Here is a 20,245-nt window from a genome sequence, read left to right as displayed (position 1 = left end):
TTTGGACCAATCACCAGGAGACGGTGAGTTCTAGTTCTATCTTAGACATGAAAGCTGATTGGATGGTTTTGGACCAATCACCAGGAGACGGTGAGTTCTAGTTCTATCTTAGACATGAAAGCTGATTGGATGGTTTTGGACCAATCACCAGGAGACGGTAAGTTCTAGTTCTATCTTAGACATGAAAGCTGATTGGATGGTTTTGGACCAATCACCAGGAGACGGTGAGTTCTAGTTCTATCTTAGTCATGAAAGCTGATTGGGTGGTTTTGGACCAATCACCAGGAGACGGTGAGTTCTAGTTCTATCTTAGACATGAAAGCTGATTGGATGGTTTTGGACCAATCACCAGGAGACGGTGAGTTCTAGTTCTATCTTAGACATGAAAGCTGATTGGATGGTTTTGGACCAATCACCAGGAGACGGTGAGTTCTAGTTCTATCTTAGACTTGAAAGCTGTTTGAGTGGTTTTGGACCAATCACCAGGAGACGGTGAGTTCTAATTCTATCTTAGACATGAAACCTGATTGGGTGGTTTTGGACCAATCACCAGGAGACGGTGAGTTCTAGTTCTATCTTAGACATGAAAGCTGATTGGATGGTTTTGGACCAATCACCAGGAGACGGTGAGTTCTAGTTCTATCTTAGACATGAAAGCTGATTGGATGGTTTTGGACCAATCACCAGGAGACGGTGAGTTCTAGTTCTATCTTAGACTTGAAAGCTGTTTGAGTGGTTTTGGACCAATCACCAGGAGACGGTGAGTTCTAGTTCTATCTTAGACATGAAACCTGATTGGGTGGTTTTGGACCAATCACCAGGAGACGGTGAGTTCTAGTTCTATCTTAGACATGAAAGCTGATTGGATGGTTTTGGACCAATCACCAAGAGACGGTGAGTTCTAGTTCTATCTTAGACATGAAAGCTGATTGGATGGTTTTGGACCAATCACCAGGAGACGGTGAGTTCTAGTTCTATCTTAGACATGAAAGCTGATTGGGTGGTTTTGGACCAATCACCAGGAGACGGTGAGTTCTAGTTCTATCTTAGACATGAAAGCTGATTGGATGGTTTTGGACCAATCACCAGTGAGTTCTAGTCCTACATTAGCCACAAAGCTAGTTGGGTGACTTTAGTCTCTCTCTCTCTCTCTCTCATTAAGTTAGGAACATGGTCATTAAGTGAATTCAGATTCACCATTGCCTATCAGAAGGTCACAAAAGGGGGTCACGTGACCCCGGGACACTGCAACCGTCATCAATACATGCCAGTCGCCAAGTGTCTAGATTTTGATCAGGTGGCCATGAGGACGATGCAATGGTCATTAAGTGTGAAAAATGGTCATGTCACTTTTTTCAGTGTCTTTATAACTTCAAACGGTCACTAAATGAACTGTCGTAAGTCCAGGACTTCCCGTGGGGGACCCCATTGTGATGGCTGCTTGTTTGGTTCGCAAAAGAGCATTGAAGTTTGGTCAACCTTGCTCAGGTCTTTGGTTCCACCTGGAGGGTCTTTGCTTCCCCCTCGTGCGTTGTGTTCCCTCGTGTTGCCGGGACACGTCCGGTGCAGCCACCAGTGGAACGTGTCAGGGCACAGCAGAGGGGGCCCCTGTGTTCCTTGTGGTCCACCAGCTCGGACCCCCAAGGACCAACCCGCTTTCTGGCCAACTAGCCACACAAAACAGGGACTCGCCTCCTGGCGAGATCTGTCCGAAAACATGAGGAGGAATTTGGTGATCTCCCAAGCATGATGGGTCCACGAGTGTCCTTGTCTTCCATTGCAGCCTTCACTCCTGTGGCCTGACCGCTGGTGCATGTGAAGGCTTGGCTTCTGTTCTGGAAACCAGCGAGACCCTCGTGGAGCTGAACCTGGGCGATAACAGCCTGGGAGATGAAGGGGTCAGGCAGCTGTGCCAAGGGTTGAGACAAAGGCACTGCAAGCTTCAAAGGTTGATGTAAGTGTGCAAGTTCTCCCGGGAATCTGGGAAAATAGTTTGACTCCCTCATCTTTGGAGGAGCACCTCAAATATTGGAATACTGCTGTCAATATAATTCTTCTTCTTCTTCTTCTTCTTCTTCTTCTTCTTCTTCTTCTTCTTCTTCTTCTTCTTCTTCTTCTTCTTCTTCTTCTTCTTCTTCTTCTTCTTCTTCTTCTTCTTCTTCTTCTTCCTTCTCTCCTCCTCCTCCTCCTCCTCCTCTTCTCCTCCTCCTCCTCCTCCTCCTCCTCTCCTCCTCCTCCTCCTTCTCCTCTTCTTCTCCTCTTCCTCCTCCTACTCTCTGCAAGCTCCACTCCCTTTTAGCACTAATTATATTACCTAGTTTGGTCATGAAATGTCTGCAAGAAAACCACCCAGTCTCAGATAGCACCAAGGACCCCTCAGTCTTCTCCTTCCTCCTCTTCTTCTTCCTCCTCCTCCTCCTTCTCAGAGTCTGGGCAACTGAACGGAGCCACAGAGTGTTTACTGGCCAGATGCCCTTCCTGTCGCCAATGCAGAGTTATATTGAGCAGATATATTCTCATCGTGCCCAGAGAGAGAAATATCTGCCTCTAGGATCGTTCTCACACAGGATCGAACTCACAGAGTTTCCTGATTGTGAGGCCAGAGCTCCACCTCTAGGCCACCGCACCACTCCACTATGAATATGATAAATAACAATACATAATTATTTAAAAAGAGTTGAAAGGGCCTCCAAGCAGGGGTGGGATACGACAGGGTTAACTACCGGTTCAGGTTTTAAGAGCTTCCCTGCACGCTGCGAGCCGCACACCTGTAAACCGTCATCAGCAGTCTGCATTCAGAGACGCAGCCTTTGAAACAGCCCCGTTTTCCTGCTTTTTTTAACTGCAGCTGTGGCTCGTTCGGCAGCTGATGTTGAAAAAATCAGGAAATAAAGATCAGGTAAGAGCCCAGGTGGGCAAAAACATCAGCAGACGTAGAACCGGTTCTATGTCTGCTGCTCTTCAGAGCTACCGGTTCTACCGAGGTGGACAGAACCGGTAGAAACCCAGCCCTGGCTCCGAGGTCTCTTCTAACTCTTGTTGTTCTGTTATCATCAGGAACAATGCCCTGGCCTTTCACATTTAGCTTGGCTTCTGCTGAGCCCTTTTTTTTTTTCCGAGTGGACCTTGGTCAACGACCAAAATAAAGTCCTTTGAGCCTTGAGTGGAGGCATCTTTGCCATCTTCAATGGACTCTTGACTTCCAGCCCCAAAGAGTTGAGTTTCCCAGTCTCCCAAGAGCGTCTACGGAAATAAAGATGATTTAATCTCTGCAGAACGCTTTGCCAAGAGGTCTCCCAACCAACCTGGCTGGTGGGGCGATAATACCCGTATCAGCTTCCAAAACAAGGCCACGTGGCTCCTGAATTTATCCTGCCCGGCTCAGCAGTTGGTGCCCTCAACCCTCCAGCTCAAAGCGATGGGCATCAGAAGATCTGCAAGCTGTCAGAACTGTCAGATCTTTGCCCCAAAGCCTGACCATTTCTCAGCAACAAGATAATACAACAGAACAACAGAATAATAGAGTAACAGAACAACAGAATAACGGGGTAAGAGAATAACAGAATAACAGTGTCAGGGCTCTGACAAATCCACCTCTATTCAAATCATGAGTCTCTAGCCGCATCTCTCAGAGTTTAAAGAAGATTTATTAGGAGTGACCATGTCGGCATTTCCTGGATGCAGCCGACCCTGAGACACATCGTTCATTTCCCCCTTGACCCTGGTCTTCCCCTTCCACCCCCTGGATGTATATTCTCCAATGGGTCACATCCATAGCCAAGAGTCATCAATCAGGCTCTCCAGTAATAATCTTGTGTGCCAACAGCTTCGGCTGCCAAGGCGATTATCCGAGGCATTTAAGGAATGCACTGTTTTCCCCCATTCCCTTTCTGCTGGCGACTAAAAAGACCAAAGGGGTATTTTTTTAGTTGACAAATAGAATAACAGAGTAACAGAATGAGTAACAGAACAATTGAGTAAGAATAACAGAATAATCGAGTAAGAATAACAGAGTTGGAAGGGACCTTGGAGGTCTTCTAGACCATCCCCCTGCTCAAGCAGGAGATCCTATAGCATTTCAGTCAGAGGGTTGCCCAATCTCTTCTTAAAAACCTACAGGGGTGGAGCGGCCACAGCTTCTGGTGGCCAGCTGTTCCACTGGTTAACTGTCCTCGCTGTTAGGAAATTCCTCCTTAATTCCAGGTTGCTTCTCTCCTTTGAATAGAATAACAGAATTGGAAGGGACTCTGGAGGTCTTCTTGGCTGATTACCAGATTAACAAAGAGTTGGAAGGGACCTTGTGGGTCATCTAGTCTAACCCCCCCCCACCTGCCCAGGCAGGAGACCCTACACCATTTCTGACAGATGGCAGTCCAGTCTCTTCTTGAAAGTTTCCAGGGATGAAGTAGTCCAACTTCCTTGATCCGTTTCCATCCATTGCTTCTTGTCCTGCCTCAGGTGGTTTGGAAAACAAGTTGACCCCCGCAACTCCCTGCAGAACTGCTGAAGTGCAGAGATTTGCAAGCCAATTTGTGTTCTGGAGAAGTGGCGGCCAACCCGTGGGCCGGGAACCACTGGTGGCCTGTGAGAAAATGTTGGTGGTCCGCAGAGAAATGTCACCCCCAGAGCAATGAATCCAGGTTGTGCCGCCCACATGGCCCGCAGGAATCCAAGGCTTGCATCGCTTGCATTGCGCACAACACGAGGTAGTGAGGGGAGGGGGGAAAGTGTGGAGGGGGGAGAACTTGCCCCTCTTGCCCCACGCGCCTGGCCTGGTCACCGGGCTGCTTCTTTCCGCTTCTTTCTTCTTCTGCTTTTGGCTGCACGGAAGCAAAGCGGCAGAAGTCTTTCTTTCTCTCCCCCAAACTCCGCCAGAAATGAGTCTTTGGGACCCTACAAGTCCTCCTGCTCCAAGAGGCTGCAAAGACTCTTTTCTGGAGGAGTTTGGGGGAGAGAAAGAAAGACTTTTGCGGCTTCTGCTGTTTTCCTTGCCTAAAGCCAAAAGTCTCTCTTTCTCTCCCCCTCCCCCACCCCCGGAGAACAGAGCTGGAGACGGTATCCTGCGATCCCAAATAAAAGAATGATCAATCGGTAGGAAAAACGGGGTGGGGAATTTTCCTGTAGACTTTTGGGGGGATTTTCCCAGGGTCTCTTGGTCCGTGGGATTTAAAATGATGATTTTGGGGGTCCCTGAGGTCCAAAAGGTTGACCACCCCTGTTCTGGAGAGTGTCCGAAATTATGATGCTTTGGTTTGTTTCCCCTCTTTTCAGACTGACAAGGACAGCGTTGAACCGAAACACAAAGGCGAAATTGGAGGCCGCTTGTATGAGGCATCCTGGCTTAGTTCTAACTTCCTACTATCCTCCGGATTTTCCCCGCTTCCCAGGTACTGAAGAGTAAAGGTAGAGTTCACACACCTGCTTTCCTTGGGACCCTCAAGGCTTGATGGAAGCTTGGTGAGATAGGTGGTAGGTCCGGAAACCTCCCAAAGCCAGCTCAGCACAGCTCACCTTTTGCATTACCTGCTGCGTGGCAGTCCTACACCTGATTCACATCCCTGGCTATGAGGCTTCAGGTGGCCCTCCATGGGACTTGGCCCATTGGGAGATCTTCTCAACTGGAGCCCCTCAAGAGGTTAAAACTCCATCTTTCATCACCTCGAACCAGCATGTCAGAAGAACACGCTGTGCCAGTCTGAGCCAGTGATACTGTTTGAAGAGGAAGACGTTTATTCAGCGAAGACAATTAGAGGACTAAAACTTACAAAGAACCATGGCAGGAATTGGGTATGTCTAGTCTGATGAAAAGAAGGACCGGAGGGTGACATGATAGCAGCCTTCCAATATGCTGCACCAACTCAGGAAGCTCAAACTGCCCAGGGAGCTGCTGATCCAGTTCTACAGAGGAATTATTGAATCTGTCATCTGCACCCCTACAACTGTCTGGTTTGGTTCTGCAACCGAACAGGACAGACACGGACTTCAGAGGAGAATTAGGACTGCAGAAAAAACAATTACTACCCACCTGCCTTCAACTGAGGACCTGTATCCTGCACGAGTCAAAAAGAGGGCTGTGAAAATGTTTACAGACCCCTCACATCCCAGACATAAACTGTTTCAACTCTTACCCTCAAAACGATGCTATAGAGCACAGCACACCAGAACAACTAGACACAAGTTTTTTTTCCTGAATGCCATCACTCTGCTAAACAAATAATTCCCTCAACACTGTCCAACTATTTACAAAGCCTGCACTACTATTACTATTAATCTTCTCATCGCTCCTTATCCCCCATCCCCTCCCACTTGTGACTGTAGGATTGTAACTTTGTCGCTTGTATCCTTACGACTTATATGGACTGCTTCCTAGTATGATTTGATTGCTTATTGTATCCTATGACTATCATTAAGTGTTGTACCTGATGATTCTTGACTCTTGACAAATGTCTCTTTTCTTTTTTGTACACTGAGAGCATTTGCACCAAAGACAAATTCCTTGTGCGTCCAATCACACTTGGCCAATAAAAGAATTCTCTTCTCTTCTCTTCTCTTCTCTTCTCTTCTCTTCTCTTCTCTTCTTCTTCTCTTCTCTTCTCTTCCCTTCTTCCCTTCCCCTTCCCCTTCCCCTTCCCCTTCCCCTTCCCCTTTCTCTTCTCTTCCCTTCCCTTCCCTTCCCTTCCCTTCCCTTCTCTTCTCTTCTCTTCTTTCCTTCCTTCCTTCCTCTTTCTCTTTCTCTTTCTCTTCCTCTTCTAATCTCTTCTCTTCTTCTCATCCAAGAAGCTTCTTCACTCAGACTGGAGGATGGAAGGATTTATATTCCCTGCAGACAGCTGCTCATTTGCGTTCTTTTTGAGGACACTTGGGAGGTTTATCGGAAAAGCTCAGGGGAATCTTCAGCCAACACAACACACATGCACCCTTCAAACCCAAGAATGCGCTAAAACAGAAGCCTATCCATCCCAAAGATAAAACATCACAAGACGCAAACTGAGCCATGTGGTCTGTGCAGTACAACACAGTGAGCCACGTGCAGATCTGTACACTGGGGAAACCAAACAGCCACGTCACGAACGCAGGGCGCAGCCCAGGAGAACCCACCCATCAGGGCTCGATTCAGCAGCCCACCTCAGGGGTGGGATTCACATTTTTTTAACAACTGGTTCTGTGGGCGTGGCTAGGTGGGTGGGGCCATGTGACTGGGTGGGCATGGATTCTTTTTTTTCAGCCACAACCACACACCCCATTTTGGGGGGGCCTCCTGGACCTCAGGAAAGCCTCCTGGCGGGCATTTTTGTCCCCAGACGGCTTCCCTGGGGCCCAGGAAGGCAAAAAACAGAGCCCAGGGAGATGCAGCGCCCCTGCTGACGCCCCATTTTGTCACCTGGTCCTCAGGGGAGCCTTCACCCAAGGCTTCACGCAGGGATCCCGGCACAGCTGATCATTGGCACAGCTGATCATTGGCACAGGAAGTGGGGGGGAAATACCTTAAGGAGTGACTGGGCGAGGGGGAACCCAGCCAGTGATGTCAGACACGTGTGCAATGTTGCACCGGCGCAATAAGGACTGACTGGGGCGGGGAGGGGAGGGGCAGGCAGAGAAGGGCGGGGCCAGCCAGAGGCGCGATTGGCCGGTTCTCCCAACTGCGCAGAATCGTAACAGCCGGTTCTATAGAACCGGTGCAAATGGGTAGAATCCCACCCGGGGTCCACCTGCATTTAAAAGACACCGGCCGCTCTTGTGAAGACAATCGACTCCACATTTTAGACAGAGAGGACTGGTGGTTTGAAAGAGGGGTCAAAGAGGCCATCTATGCCAAAAAAAAATGAACATTTATTGGTGAACAGGTACTGCAGAATACAACCTTCTTACTTAACTTTCTCCACCCACCCACCCACCCACCCGATTTTTTACAGGCACCAAGTCACATTTCCCAATTTTCCTGATTTTTTTCGGGAAAAAAATAAACCACCTGTCTTTTCTTCCAGAAACAGAGCTTTCCTTTCAGGATGTTCCTGCAGAGATGGAGCTTCCCCTACAGGATAGTGCTGACGGCAAAGCTCTTCTTGTCCACGGAAGGGGACGATGGTTGTGGTAGTCTCCTACCCTGTCTTCCTCCGTCTCCTCCTTCCCTTTTGTCTCTCTTTCGGCCCCTTCCCTCCTTCCGCCTCAGGTTCTGTCTCCAAATGAGCAGCCCCTCTTGCAAGTTCAACTTTTTCTCCAGGATGTTACCCAAAATGGCCATCTTCTCGCTAGCTGGAGACCTCTGTTCCTGGGGTTTCTTGTGGACCCCTTGCCTAGGAACCTCCAAAGCCTGGCTGAGCTTGGGGTCCAGACTCCTGACGACAAGAAGTTCCTTGTGCGTTTCCTTGGAAGACCAATTCACCCTCACCTGTTTCTTCTTCCTGGCTTCTGGGGGCCTTCCAGGTGAACAGCTGGTAGACCTTAGCCCTCTAGGGTGAGGACGCTGGGCCCCACTGTCCTCCTGCCCCATAGCTTCTTCTTGCTTGAGGTCTACTGGAGTCTGCCTTTTCAGCCAGGTGACTAGATCCTTACGGTCTGAAATCTCCCCTGGCTTTGGGACACCATGATCTTCAGGAAATCCCACTGTGGCTTCTGCTACTGTGCTGTAGACCTGATCCCTTGATTCTTCTGAGGGGGCCACCGAACAAAGGGCAGTCAACTCGGCTAAATTTGGAGGGTGTCTCACTCCCAAGGAACTAGCCCATGTCCAACTGTCCATCTCTTCTCTGAGGGACTCTTCTGTCCTCTTGTTCTGATCTTCCCACTTCACCTCCAACTTTCTCCCCTGGTCCCAATCGTCGACCCTCACGCTGCCTTGGGACCTGGTCTCCAGGGACAAAAGGTTCCGCTCCTTAGCTATGGAAAAGGCGACCCTCTCCATTCTCCCCTCTTCCTTACCGTCTGTCTTCAGGGTCAAGCTGCAACTTTCCTGATGGACCTGAAATTCAACGTCTGTCCTTACAAAGTCTCGATTTTGAAGGGTGCCCTTTCTACTCTCCTTGGGGAGTTGAACAACTTGGCCTTCTGTGGAGGACCCGTTTCCTCTAAAGAATGAAGGATGCTGCAAGCGGAGGAACCTCTCGCATTCCGAAGACCACTGCTCCATCCGTTGGGTTCTACAAAATGCTTGGCACCTGGTGGCTTCCCCCAGAGAGCGGCCAAGGAACTCTCTCCACGTAAGCCTACTTCCTCTCCATTGTCGCCTGCTCTTCTGTGTTGCTTGATGCTTCCTCCCGAGCTGCCTGTAATGTCTGGCTACAACATCCTCGTAGGAAGAACTGGGAACATGAACATGGTGTGGGAAGAAATATGAAGCTTGTGGAGAGATGGGAGTATGATACAGTTGAACTTCACAAGGCCTGCCATACATCTTGGCAGTTTCTGGCTCTTGGACAGAAGAACGGCTCACGTCATCTCCTGAGGACTCTTCCAACCCTTCCATGTTGTCTCCTGAGGACCAAGGAGAATCCTGTGCTTCATTGTCTTCTGATAGTAGAGAGGAATCATCTGCCACACCTTTCCCCATCTCCCAATGGACTTGGTTCTTCTTCTTCTTCTTTTTCTCTGGCCATTTGGGTTGCCTATCAGACTTTGACGAGGAGATGGAGGTTTTGGGGAGGCCTGATGAAAGGTAGGAGAGACAGATGGGTATCTTAGGAGACTTTATCAGTTCCCTGCTAGCAGTTGAAGTTTTTGGAGTCGTCGTCAGCCCTTCGAGAGAGCCTCTCTGTTTGGTTGTCCTCTGAGAACCGTCTTCCTTCTGCCAGCTGTCCATCTTTGCCTCAAAGCCCGGAAGAGGCATCACGTTCTTCACCCTCGGCGTGGTCCTTCCACTTCCAAGGTTCACTTTTTGGAAGCTGACTTTCCTTTCAGGTTTACCAACGTCGGACCTGTCATTGATGTATGAAGGAGAGGAACATGGCAGGATCTGAAGATCTTCTGTCTCCTTAGAAGTCCACGAAGGTGGCTGCACATAGGTGGCTGTGGGTGGAGAGGGCAAGAGAGGCAGGGATTCAGTCACCTCAGAGCGAGAAGTAGATCTGGGGGGCAGGAACACCCTCAGAGGTCGTTGAACCCTTTCGGGAAGTCCCCATCGGTGCTCCGATACAAGATGTCTCAGGTGGGCCTCCAACAGTTCCTTTTCCTCAACGCTAAGGAAATTGAGGTCTTGACTAAGGATTTGTACTTCTCCATCACACGGGGGAGTCTTGGCCACCATCCCTAGAGTGCCCTTCTCAGCTTTCAAGAGATGTGGTGCAAAAGCTTGCAACGATTCTAGCACCATTGATGGCAAACCCCAGGCGTGTTGGATCTTCTTCCATAGGACGTGGAATTCCAGAAGGTTCTGGCTGCCCTCTGGGAGGAAAGAGAGCCCCGTCTTGGTACCAGAGCAAGCCTGGGCTTTAGTTTGCCTGAGGTTTTTAGACCTGCCTTTTGGTCTCTGTCTCTTATTCTCAACGTTCTGTTTTTCTAAAGTCTTGTGCTTGGGTTTGGGCTTAAACATCACCGGCTCATAAATATCTTCAGTTATCTGTAAGGATTTGGGTTGTAAAGGCACGAGAGGGTGGAATCCAGTCATCCCAGGACGAGAAGAAGATGTGGGTGGCAGGAAGGCCCTCAGAGATTGCCGGACCCTTTCTGGAAGACCCCATCTGTGCTTTGACGTACGATGTCTCAGGTGGGCCTCCAGGCGTCGCTTCACCTCAAAACTGAGGAATTTGAGGTCTTGAGTAAGGGTTTGCACGTCTTTTGACTCCCTTCTGGGTTTCCTAGACGTGGTCTTCCCAGTAGTCCTCTCTGGTTGAGGAAGGTACGGAGCAAAGACATGGAGAGATCTAAGTACCATCCATGGTAGGCCCCACGCATGTTGGATTTTCTTTCGTTGGATGTGGAATTCCAGAAGGTCCCTCTTCTCAACAGGGAGGAACGAGAGCATCGTTTTGGGACACAAGAACCTCGTTGTTTCAATAGTCCCCCCTGTCTTAACCTGTAACGCTCTTTGGGGTATCTCCGTGGCCCCTAAATGGTGCTGTGCCTTTTGCAATGGTGCCAAAATTTGGGGAGTGGGTGATGTGTCTTGAGGCAGTTTTGCACCTGGTTTCCTCTGCTGGATGTTCTTCATAGGCTTGATGGTGGCGTCTTTCCAGGATGAGGTCCACCACGGTGGTCCTTCTTTTCTGGAATGGGAAGCATGGACTCCTTCTTGCAGGTGGAATCCCAAATGACGTTCGAGGGGGGTTTTTTCATCAGGGACCTGGCGTGGAGGAATCATTGCCCTCAATGAATCTTGGATCACTTGATCCCCATTTGTGTTGTTTGGTCTGACAGCTCACATGGTACTCCAGGCGATCCTTTGCATGTCGACTTAAAAAGAACGGGTGAGGGACCAGCACTCTGATCATAGGCTGTGGCACATGGACCAACCTCCTTGCTTTTCTTCCATCTTGAAATCTCTCCCGAGCCAGGCCTGTCAAGGACTTTTTCGGAGGCTCAGGTGGGACTGGTGCAAAAGCCTGCAGAGATTTCTGCACGAGAGTTGGTAATCCCCACTCGTGCTGGATCCTTTTGTGCCGTACGTGCAATCCCATGAATTCCAAGACTTCCGGTTTAAGGAACATCGGGGCGGTCTCTTTGCCAGGTGTCATTTTCTGAGTCTCTCTTCCAGACCCCAAGACTTTTTGTTGGGACATTTTCCCAAGAAGCTCAGCTTTGAGGAGAGACCTCTCGACCGTGGTGACACGGTGTACGCTTTCTGCTTTGTGCCGTTGCTTTACGGCAGTCTGGACGAGTCGGTTGTAGGCGTGCCGTGGGGTTTCGGCTTGACCCTGGTCGCTCTCAACTTGGGATGGGGAAGCAGGGGGCAGAAACATTTTCAATGATTCCTGGACACGCTTGGGAAGACCCCATCGATGGGTTGCCGTTCGGGTCATCATGTGAGCCTCCAGGAGCTTCTGCGTCACCAGATCCAAGTAGAAATAGCCCTTGGTTATTTTAATTGTCCTTTTTAATGCACCCCATGAGCCAGTGGTGGCAATGCCGAGTCCCTCCAAGAGCTGTTCTGGTTCCAAAGAGTGTGCAGCAAAGCCCCGAAGAGATTTTTGAATCACGGATGGTAAGCCCCATTCATGCTCTAGCTTCTTGCGCCGGACGTGCATCTCCAGAAGGTCCCGAATCTCCCTTTGGACAAAACATGGACTTTTACTTGACCGCCTCAATTCTTTTGTTCTGGAACCCATTGCATCGGCTGTTTGACTCTCCCGGCCAATGTTCTTCTCCAGAGTCCACCACCTGAGCTTGGACATCTTTAGTGGCAGGCTTCCTGCGATAACACTGCCAAACATCTTGTTCAATGATTTCGTGTAGATACTGGGACGGCCCCAAAGATGCATCAAATGCTTGCATTTAATGTTCAAGTTAATCTTTCCCACAATGTCCTGTTCCATAAAGTACAAGCAAGATGTTCTGGGTTTGATTTCTGAGGACACGGAGGAAAGTTTAGGAAGAAAAACACGTTTAATGGGTCCAGAAAACATCTGATATCCTATTGATTGGAATTTAATCTCCAGGGATTTTTTCTTGAGATGGGTCTCCAGAGTATATCTAAGGAGATCTTCCAGACATCCCTGGTTCTTTGGCAGGAGAACTTTGGTTTCTTCCCACCTCGCACTGTCCGTCTGAGTTTCTCCAAGGCCAAACTTGGCTTGAGCTTTCTCCTCTGGAACCGGTGAGTGAAAAAACTTTACGGACTGATGGACTTTCTGGGGGAGGCCCCACATTCGTTGCAACTTCATTCGTTGAATGTGGAGCTCCAGGTTTTGTTTGACCGGCTCAGGAAGGAAATGCAACTCTAGACGAAGCAAGGAAGTCTGAGTCGCCGCCTTCAGAAGACCACGGGGCCGTTGGGGTGCTTCTCCGATTAAGCTTCTAAAGGACCTCTGGACCAGGGTAGAGTAGCCCCACTCGTGTTGTAGTCTCTTCTTCCTAACGTGCATTTCTAAGTTTTCCTTGACCTCCTTTGTGAAAAATGGGAACTTGACTTCTGAGAACTCAAAGGGCACCTCTTTGAACTTGGCTGAAGTGCCTTCAGGAGGCAGAGCTGACAAGGTCTCCACGTACTTCAGTCCCAGGCCCCAGAGGGACACCAAGTGACCTCTCTGCAAAGCTACTTCAATCCGTCCCATGGCTGCCAAGTCCAAGGAGAGGCAGGGCCTACGAGGCTGGGGGGTCTTGAGACCAGGAAGGATCCGTTTGGGAAGGGACCTGCTTGTAGACAACCACACAGATCGCCAAGAGAAACGGGGGACAGCAGGAAAGGTCTCCAAGCGCACCTCCAAATGTTTTTTAGTCAGGTGGTTCTCCAGACTCATCAAGGCTGGAAGGCTTAACTTGCGAAGTGATTGAGCTGGATGCAATCCAACTCCTGGTGTCTTCTGAATGTCTGGTAGAAGTTTTACAAGGCCCCCTGCCCAGACCGGTCTTATCCCCAGACCTGGTTTCCGAGAAGACCGTTTCGCCAACGGCGGGGCCTTCTCCTTGTGGAAAAGCCCCGAGAACAGGCGCCTGCAGGATTCAAGGACTCTTCTGGGCAAGCCCCACTTCTGCTGGAGCTTCATCCTCTGAAGGTGGACCTCTAGGAAGTTGGTGACTTTCCACGGAAGGAAAAGGACCTCTCGAGGGAGGACGGAGGCTTGAGTGACAGCCTTCGAAGGACGCAACGGGGACATGCGGCCACTGAAGCTTCGCAAGGATCTCTGGACCAGAGAAGGAAGATCCCACTGGTGCTGTATCCTTTTCTTCCTAATGTGCATCTCCAAGACCTCCCTGGCCGACGGCTGGAAGAAGAGGGTCTTCCTTTCTGCAAATCGAAAGTCAAGTTCCTTGGTCCCGTCAGGTGGGCACGGCCTCTCAGCATCCTGCTGGACGACGGTGGCCATCTCTGTAACCACTTCCACGTACTTGAGGCTGAGCCCCCAGAGGGAGGCCAGCCGGCTCCGTTGCAACGCTGATTCGATCCGACCCGTGGCTGCCAAGCCACAGGAGGAGCAGGGGATACGGGCTTGAGGGGCTGTCAGACCCGGAAGGATGAGTTTGGGGAGAGGTCTCTCTTGAGACCAACGAGAAGATCTCCAAGACATTTGTGGCGCAGCAGGAAAGCTTTGCAGGCACACCTCCAAGTGTTTCTTAGTCAGATGTACCTGCAGTTTCCTCAAGACCTTCGCTTTCAACATGAGGAGCGGCTGAGCAGGACAGAACTGAAGGCCCTGGATTTTTCTAGCCTTCTCTTCGTCCTGCGTGAGACCTCCTGGAGGTGGCCTTATCCCCAGTCTGGGCTGTTGAGAAAAGCACTTTACTGCCCCTCTCTTCTCCTTGTAAGGAAGTTCTGGAATCAGCCGTCGGTGGGTTTCAAGGACTCTTTTGGGCAAGCTCCACCGTTGCTGGAGCTTCATTCTCTGGAGGTGGAACTCCAGGAGAACGCAGGTGTCCTTGGGAAGAAAGTCCAGTTTGTGGGGCAGAGCTTCGACGTGGCTCTCGGCCTTGCGGGCGACGGAACCCCCGGGGACCACGCTCGGCAGGAAAGCCTTCAGAGACCTCCGGACCACACTGGGGAGGCCCCACTTGTGCTGCAGTGCCTTCTTTCTCACATGGGCCTCCAAGGTTTCTCGTCCCCGTTGCTGGAGAAACGGGGCCTGTGCCCCAGAGAATTTGGACGCTGCCCTTCGGCCCAGGAGGGGCTTGGAGGAAGGCGGAGGAGGGCCCATCGCAACCAGGGACTCCGTGGACCACTTTCCCAGGTCCCGACAGGAACGGAGGCGCCATCTCTGCACTGCCATCTCCATCTCCTTCACATCCTGGGGGAGCACGAAGGGGAGGAAGACCAGGCGAGCTTCCAAGGGTTTGTCTGCACGGGAGACTAGCTTGGGCAGCGGCGGCTTGGCCAACCACGCGGAGCGTTGCCAGGAGTGAAGGACCACCTCCGGAAATACCCCCGCTTGTATTTCGACACACTTCTTGGCCAGGTGAAGTTTCACCTTCATCTGGATGATATCCAACAATCTTGGGAGCAACGTTGGACCGGTGACCAACAATCTCTTGGCCGTCCCGCCCGCTTTCTGCACTAGAGAATTTTCGCTCTTGGATAGAAGAGGAAAAGGAGGCTTCATGTACCTGAGGGCTTCTTGGACCCTCCTGGGAAGCTGCCAATGCTTCAGGTGGACTCTCTTCTTCAGGTGAAGCTCCAGGTACTTCTTGGTCTTGGCGGTCACAAAAGCCAGGACCCGAGGCCTTCTCACCACCACCGTGAGCCCCAGGGGCCTCACCGAGGAGGAATTTGGAGCAGAGGGCATGAAGCTACTGAGGGACGTGAGGAGAACCCAGGACATCCCCAACAGATGCTGGACCCTCTTGGCTACCCAGTGAGACTCCAAGCTCTGAATCAGGGTTTGTTTCACGAAGGAGACCCCAGGGACAGGCAGAAAGGGCCTCTCCTCCACCTTGGTAGCCTCCGGAGAAGCTTGCTTGGGTGAGCCTTGGCTGCTCTTCGGCTTCTGAAGGAGGCGTTTGTGATGTTTACGGGACCAGCGGCTCTTCAAGCTGCTGAAGATGGTGGCGGAGTGGCTGGAAGAGTCCGTCCAGGTAGTGATGGACGAGGTCTCGTAAGTGCTGGACGACCAGCTCGAGGAGTCCTCCGTATAAACATCCAGCTGCCTGGAGAACCTTTCACGCATCTTTGGGTCCTCAGGGGTAGCAGGTTTCGAGGCCTTCCGCCCGTGGATACTCGACCCATGCTGGCTTGTCTCGGTGGACGTCGTGCCCTCTGGGCCAACGCTGACGGTTCCCACGCAGGATGAGGTCACGCTGGAGGTCCAGATGCAGGACTCCTGTTCTTCCTCGACTGAGGTGATGGTGGAGACTTTGCTTTCCTGGCGGGGCCAGGGGGACAGCAGAAGTCTGGGCTTGGCGGAGCGGCCATCTGCACGCTGCCGGTAGATCAGCTGCCAGGCCTCCCGAGCTACCCGCCTGCACACCTGGCAGACCAGTTCTTTGCAGACCAGTTGATGCTGGGAGGGCATCCGATGGGCAGCGTCTCCTGTGGTCCCTGCGGAGGAGGAGGAGGAGGAGAACGGTTCCACCAGTGGACCTCTTGGAAGGACTTCTTTTGCCCGTCCCATTGAAAGGTGAAATGACTAAGGGGCCCAGCTGGTGCTACACCAACGCAACTTAAGAGCTAAGGAGAAATTTCAATTAACCAGTGGAACAGCTTGCCACCAGAAGTTGTGGGGGCTCCATCACTGGAGGCTTTCAAGAAGAGACTGGACATCCACTTGTCTCAAATGGTCTACTGTCTCCTGCTTGCGCAGGGGGTTGGGCTAGAAGATCTCCAAGGTCCCTTCTGATTAATGCTCGGTTGAAGAGGACTGCTTGCAAGCTATTTCTCTAAGAGGGCAGGGGAATCTTTCAGCTGAATCACAAAATCCTAGGGTTGGGTGGGACACCTTGGAGATCATCTAGTCCAACCCCTTGCTCATGGCTCAATCTTCTCTTCGAAAACCTCCGGCGATGGAGCATCCATGACTCTGAGAGCAGCAAATCCTTCCATGGATTACATGTAGTCCTCAACCTACGTCCACAATGGAGCCCAACGGTTCTGTTGCTAAGCGAGACGTTTGTTAAGTGAGTTTTGCCCCATTTTATGATCTTTCTTCCCATGGTTGTTAAGTGAATCCCTGCAGTTGTTCAGTTAGCCACACAGTCGTTAAGTGAATCTGGCTTCCCCACTGACTTCCATTGTCAGGTGGTCGCAAAAGGGGATCACGTGAATTGTCATAAGTACAAGTCAGTGGCCAAGACCCTGAATTTTAATCACATGACATGGAGGTGCTGTGACAGTCATAAGTCTGAATTTTGCTCAAGTGACATGGAGGTGCTGTGATGGTCATAAGTCTGAAAAACGGTCCTAAGTCATTTTTTTCCAGTGCCGTTGTAACTTTCAATGGTCACTAAGTGAACTGTTGCAAGTTGAGGACTAACAGTAATCATTTTCACGGTCAGGAAATGCTGAGTTGTTGTGCAAACTAGAGGAAGCTCTCCTCCCCACCGAGAATGAAATATTTGGAGGAATATTACAAGAGGCAGAATATAGTATTTCCCCAAAAGGAGGAATGGAGAAAACACGTTTTTAAAGGCAGAAAGCAACCTCAGTCTTCCTGCTACAGGAAACAGCCTCCAGCAGATGCCCAAAAGTTTTAGAGATGGATATTTTGTGCCCGTTAAGAAATCCAGGACAGCAATCCAGGGTGACATGCACATTTGTGAAATGGTCCACATGTTTTGAGAGCCAGTTTGGTGTCGTGATGAAGGCACCAGGCAAAAAAACAGGGACCCTGAGTTCTAATGCTGCCTTGGGTACAAAGCCAGCTGGGTAGCCTTGGGCCAGCCATTCTTCTCTCAGCCCTCAGAAGCAGGGGATATTAAACCACTTCTGGAAAAAAAACCTTGCCAAGAAAATTGAGAGAGAGAGAGAGAGAGAGAGAGGTAGGCAGGCAGAGAGAGGCAGAGAGAGAGACAGAGAGATGATAGATAGATAGATAGATAGATAGATAGATAGATAGATAGATAGATAGATAGATAGATAGATAGATAGATAGATAGATAGATATGGAGGTAGGTAGGTAGATAGATAGATAGATAGATAGATAGATAGATAGATAGATAGATAGATAGATAGATAGATAGATATGGATAGAAATGATGGATGGATAGATATATAGATAAAAGATGGACAAAGATGGATGGATGGATAGATAAAGGATGGGCCGCTGGCTGGGTGGATGGATAGATGATAGGGATGGACAGAGATGATGGATGGATATATATATGTATAGATAAAAGATGGGAAGATAGATGGGTGGGTGGATGGATGGATGGATAGATAGATAGATAGATAGATAGATAGATAGATAGATGATGGGGATGGGTAGATATATAGATAAAAGATGGACAAAGATGAATGGATAGATATAGACAGACACATATCTGATACAGAAAGAAAAGAAAGAAAAAGAAATAAAAGGAGAAAGAAAGAAAGAAAGAAAGAAAGAAAGAAAGAAAGAAAGAAAGAAAGAAAGAGGAAGGGAAGGGAAGGGAAGGGAAGAGAAAAGAAAAGAAATAAATTGGTAGATTAAATGCTTGGAAAGAATTTAAACCTCTTCCGATGGTTTTCATTTCCTGCGGGCTGGTCTCACTTTTCTGCTGGACCTGCAAAGAGACAAAAAGAAAGAAAGAAAAAGAAGTATATTTTGTCCAAGAGACAGAGGTGGTTTGAAGCTCTTCGACTCATCCTCAAAACAGCCACACACCAAAGGCTAACGGAAGGATCCGGGTTTCTGTAATATTCTATTCCACCAGGAAACTGGCCAAGTTTCTGCCCCACAGAAATACAGTCCAGCTATTCAGGCTGGATTTGATCAGATGGTATGATGTCAACAGTATCTTTTATTTTGATTGATTGAACTAAATAAACTTTGTTTAATTTTTTATAACTTTAAAAAGACAAACAACAAAAATATAAATCTTAACAACATCAACTGTGACGTTCATCTCATACTAACATTTTGTGCATTCTTTACAAATATATAGAATTTGTGCGGATATAATTCATTAACTTATCTAGTGCTTATCCCTATTTATTTACAATCCATTTATCTATCCAACATTGATTGATTTAACTATGTGCCTATGGCCATCGATGTCACCGATGGACAATTTGGCCTTGAAACTTCACAATTGTTTTCTAAGACCTTCCTGCCAGGCATATATGTCAAGTTCAGGTAGTTGTCAACTTACAACCACAAATGAGCCCAACATTTCTTATAGTAGACATAAAGAACGGTCACAAGGCTGGTCTAGGGAAGAGAAGGACCACGGGAGACAGGAGAGCAGCCTTCCAATATTTGAGGGACTACCGAGAGAGGAGGAGGAGGGGGTCAAGCTATTTTCCAAGGCACCCTTGAAGGCCAGACAAGGAACAATGGATGGAAACTGAACAAGGAGAGATTCAGCCTGGAAATAAGGAGGAATTTCCTGACGGTGAGAACAATTCACCAGTGGAACAGAAGTTGCCTCCGGAAGTTGTAGCTGTTCCATCACTGGAGGTTTTTAAGAAGAGACTGGACAGCCATTTGTCTGGAATGGGATAGGGGGTTGAGCAGGGGGTTGGACTAGAAGACCTCCAAGGTCCCTTCCAACTCTGTTTTATAAAATTCTGCCGAGAGCCCATCTGGCCCTGGTGCTTTTCCATTATTCTGCCTATTAAATGCTTCCGTTAGTTCCATCATTGTTACGTTACTTTCTAACATTTTTTCAGTCTCTTCAGATATCTTGGGTAGGTTAGCATTTTGTAGTACAGTTAATAGATGATCAAGGCCAAATGTGTTATGGTATTAAGGAGAAAAAGACAATTATCCAAGACTTTTATGGACAATTATATAAACAGGAGGATTTTGATGAGGAAAGAATTAAACTCTATCTCTGTTATTCTGTTATACACCAAGTTTCTTCATCAGACTCAACTACCGACGCGAGGCTCAGGTCTCAAATTCAAGAAAAGTCACATTTCTCCCTCCCTATGACCTCTTCCCTATGGGATAGGCGTGCTAAAAAACTTACCGATTCCATCTTGGAGAACCATTTGCAGGGATCTAAGAGGCATCGCAAGCTGCTTCGGAGCCCCTCAGAAACCACCTGCAACACCGTGAACGTTTTCAGGATCTTCCATATAATGAAGAAGACTAAGATCAAGGGGGAATTTTTGCCGAGAAGTAGAATCAATCTCTGGAGAGCCAAAATGCCAAGACATAGCACTTCCAGCTCCATATTGGGAGAAAAACCCAAATAACTGAAGTCCTGGGCTGGTTTCAAATATGAACAGAGCCTTAATATGATGTGTTCTGGGCGCATCATAAAGGTCTCCACACAGCACCATGCCAATCCCATCTCACAAAAGTCTCTCCTCCTCATCCTCTTCCTGGAAATTGCCAGTTTTTTCTATGATTTTCCCATAGAATGTGTTCATTATGTTGCCATTACTTATGTAAATATGTGATTTACGCGCCCATTTTCTCAGATTCAGAGTTCTTTTGTTGCTACCACTCGATTTCCAGTAAAAGATACCTTTTCTCTGATTAAAAGAGTCAATATTTCAGTCAGTATTTCAGTCAGTCAGTAT

General features: G+C 49.1%; 2 protein-coding genes across 2 annotated transcripts in view; one reads left to right on the top strand and one right to left on the bottom strand.

Moving 5' to 3' along the window:
* LOC113451628 (NACHT, LRR and PYD domains-containing protein 3-like) overlaps positions 1–6,141 on the top strand; it is a 22,590-nt gene extending 16,449 nt beyond the window's left edge. Inside the window, exons 6-7 of the mRNA XM_087927588.1 lie at positions 1,784–1,954; positions 5,272–6,141. Coding sequence (XP_087783714.1) covers positions 1,784–1,954; positions 5,272–5,401 — 301 coding nt within the window. The 3' untranslated portion in view covers positions 5,402–6,141. The remainder of the gene's footprint in view (positions 1–1,783; positions 1,955–5,271) is intronic.
* Positions 6,142–11,158: 5,017 nt separating this feature from the next.
* LOC148127465 (uncharacterized) lies at positions 11,159–19,893 on the bottom strand. Its single transcript, XM_087923231.1, has 3 exons — positions 19,687–19,893; positions 18,225–18,276; positions 11,159–16,117 (listed from the first exon to the last, which is right to left on the bottom strand). The coding sequence occupies exons 1-3, from the start codon at positions 19,891–19,893 to the stop codon at positions 11,268–11,270; spliced, it is 5,109 nt and encodes a 1,702-aa protein (XP_087779357.1). The 3' UTR covers positions 11,159–11,267.
* Positions 19,894–20,245: the final 352 nt, after the last annotated feature.

The sequence above is a fragment of the Pseudonaja textilis genome, chromosome 2, assembly GCF_049901715.1.
Source record: "Pseudonaja textilis isolate UNSWEBS1 chromosome 2, rPseTex1.2, whole genome shotgun sequence".
NCBI classification, from domain to species: domain Eukaryota; kingdom Metazoa; phylum Chordata; class Lepidosauria; order Squamata; family Elapidae; genus Pseudonaja; species Pseudonaja textilis.
This window is presented reverse-complemented; position numbering and strand designations above follow the sequence as displayed.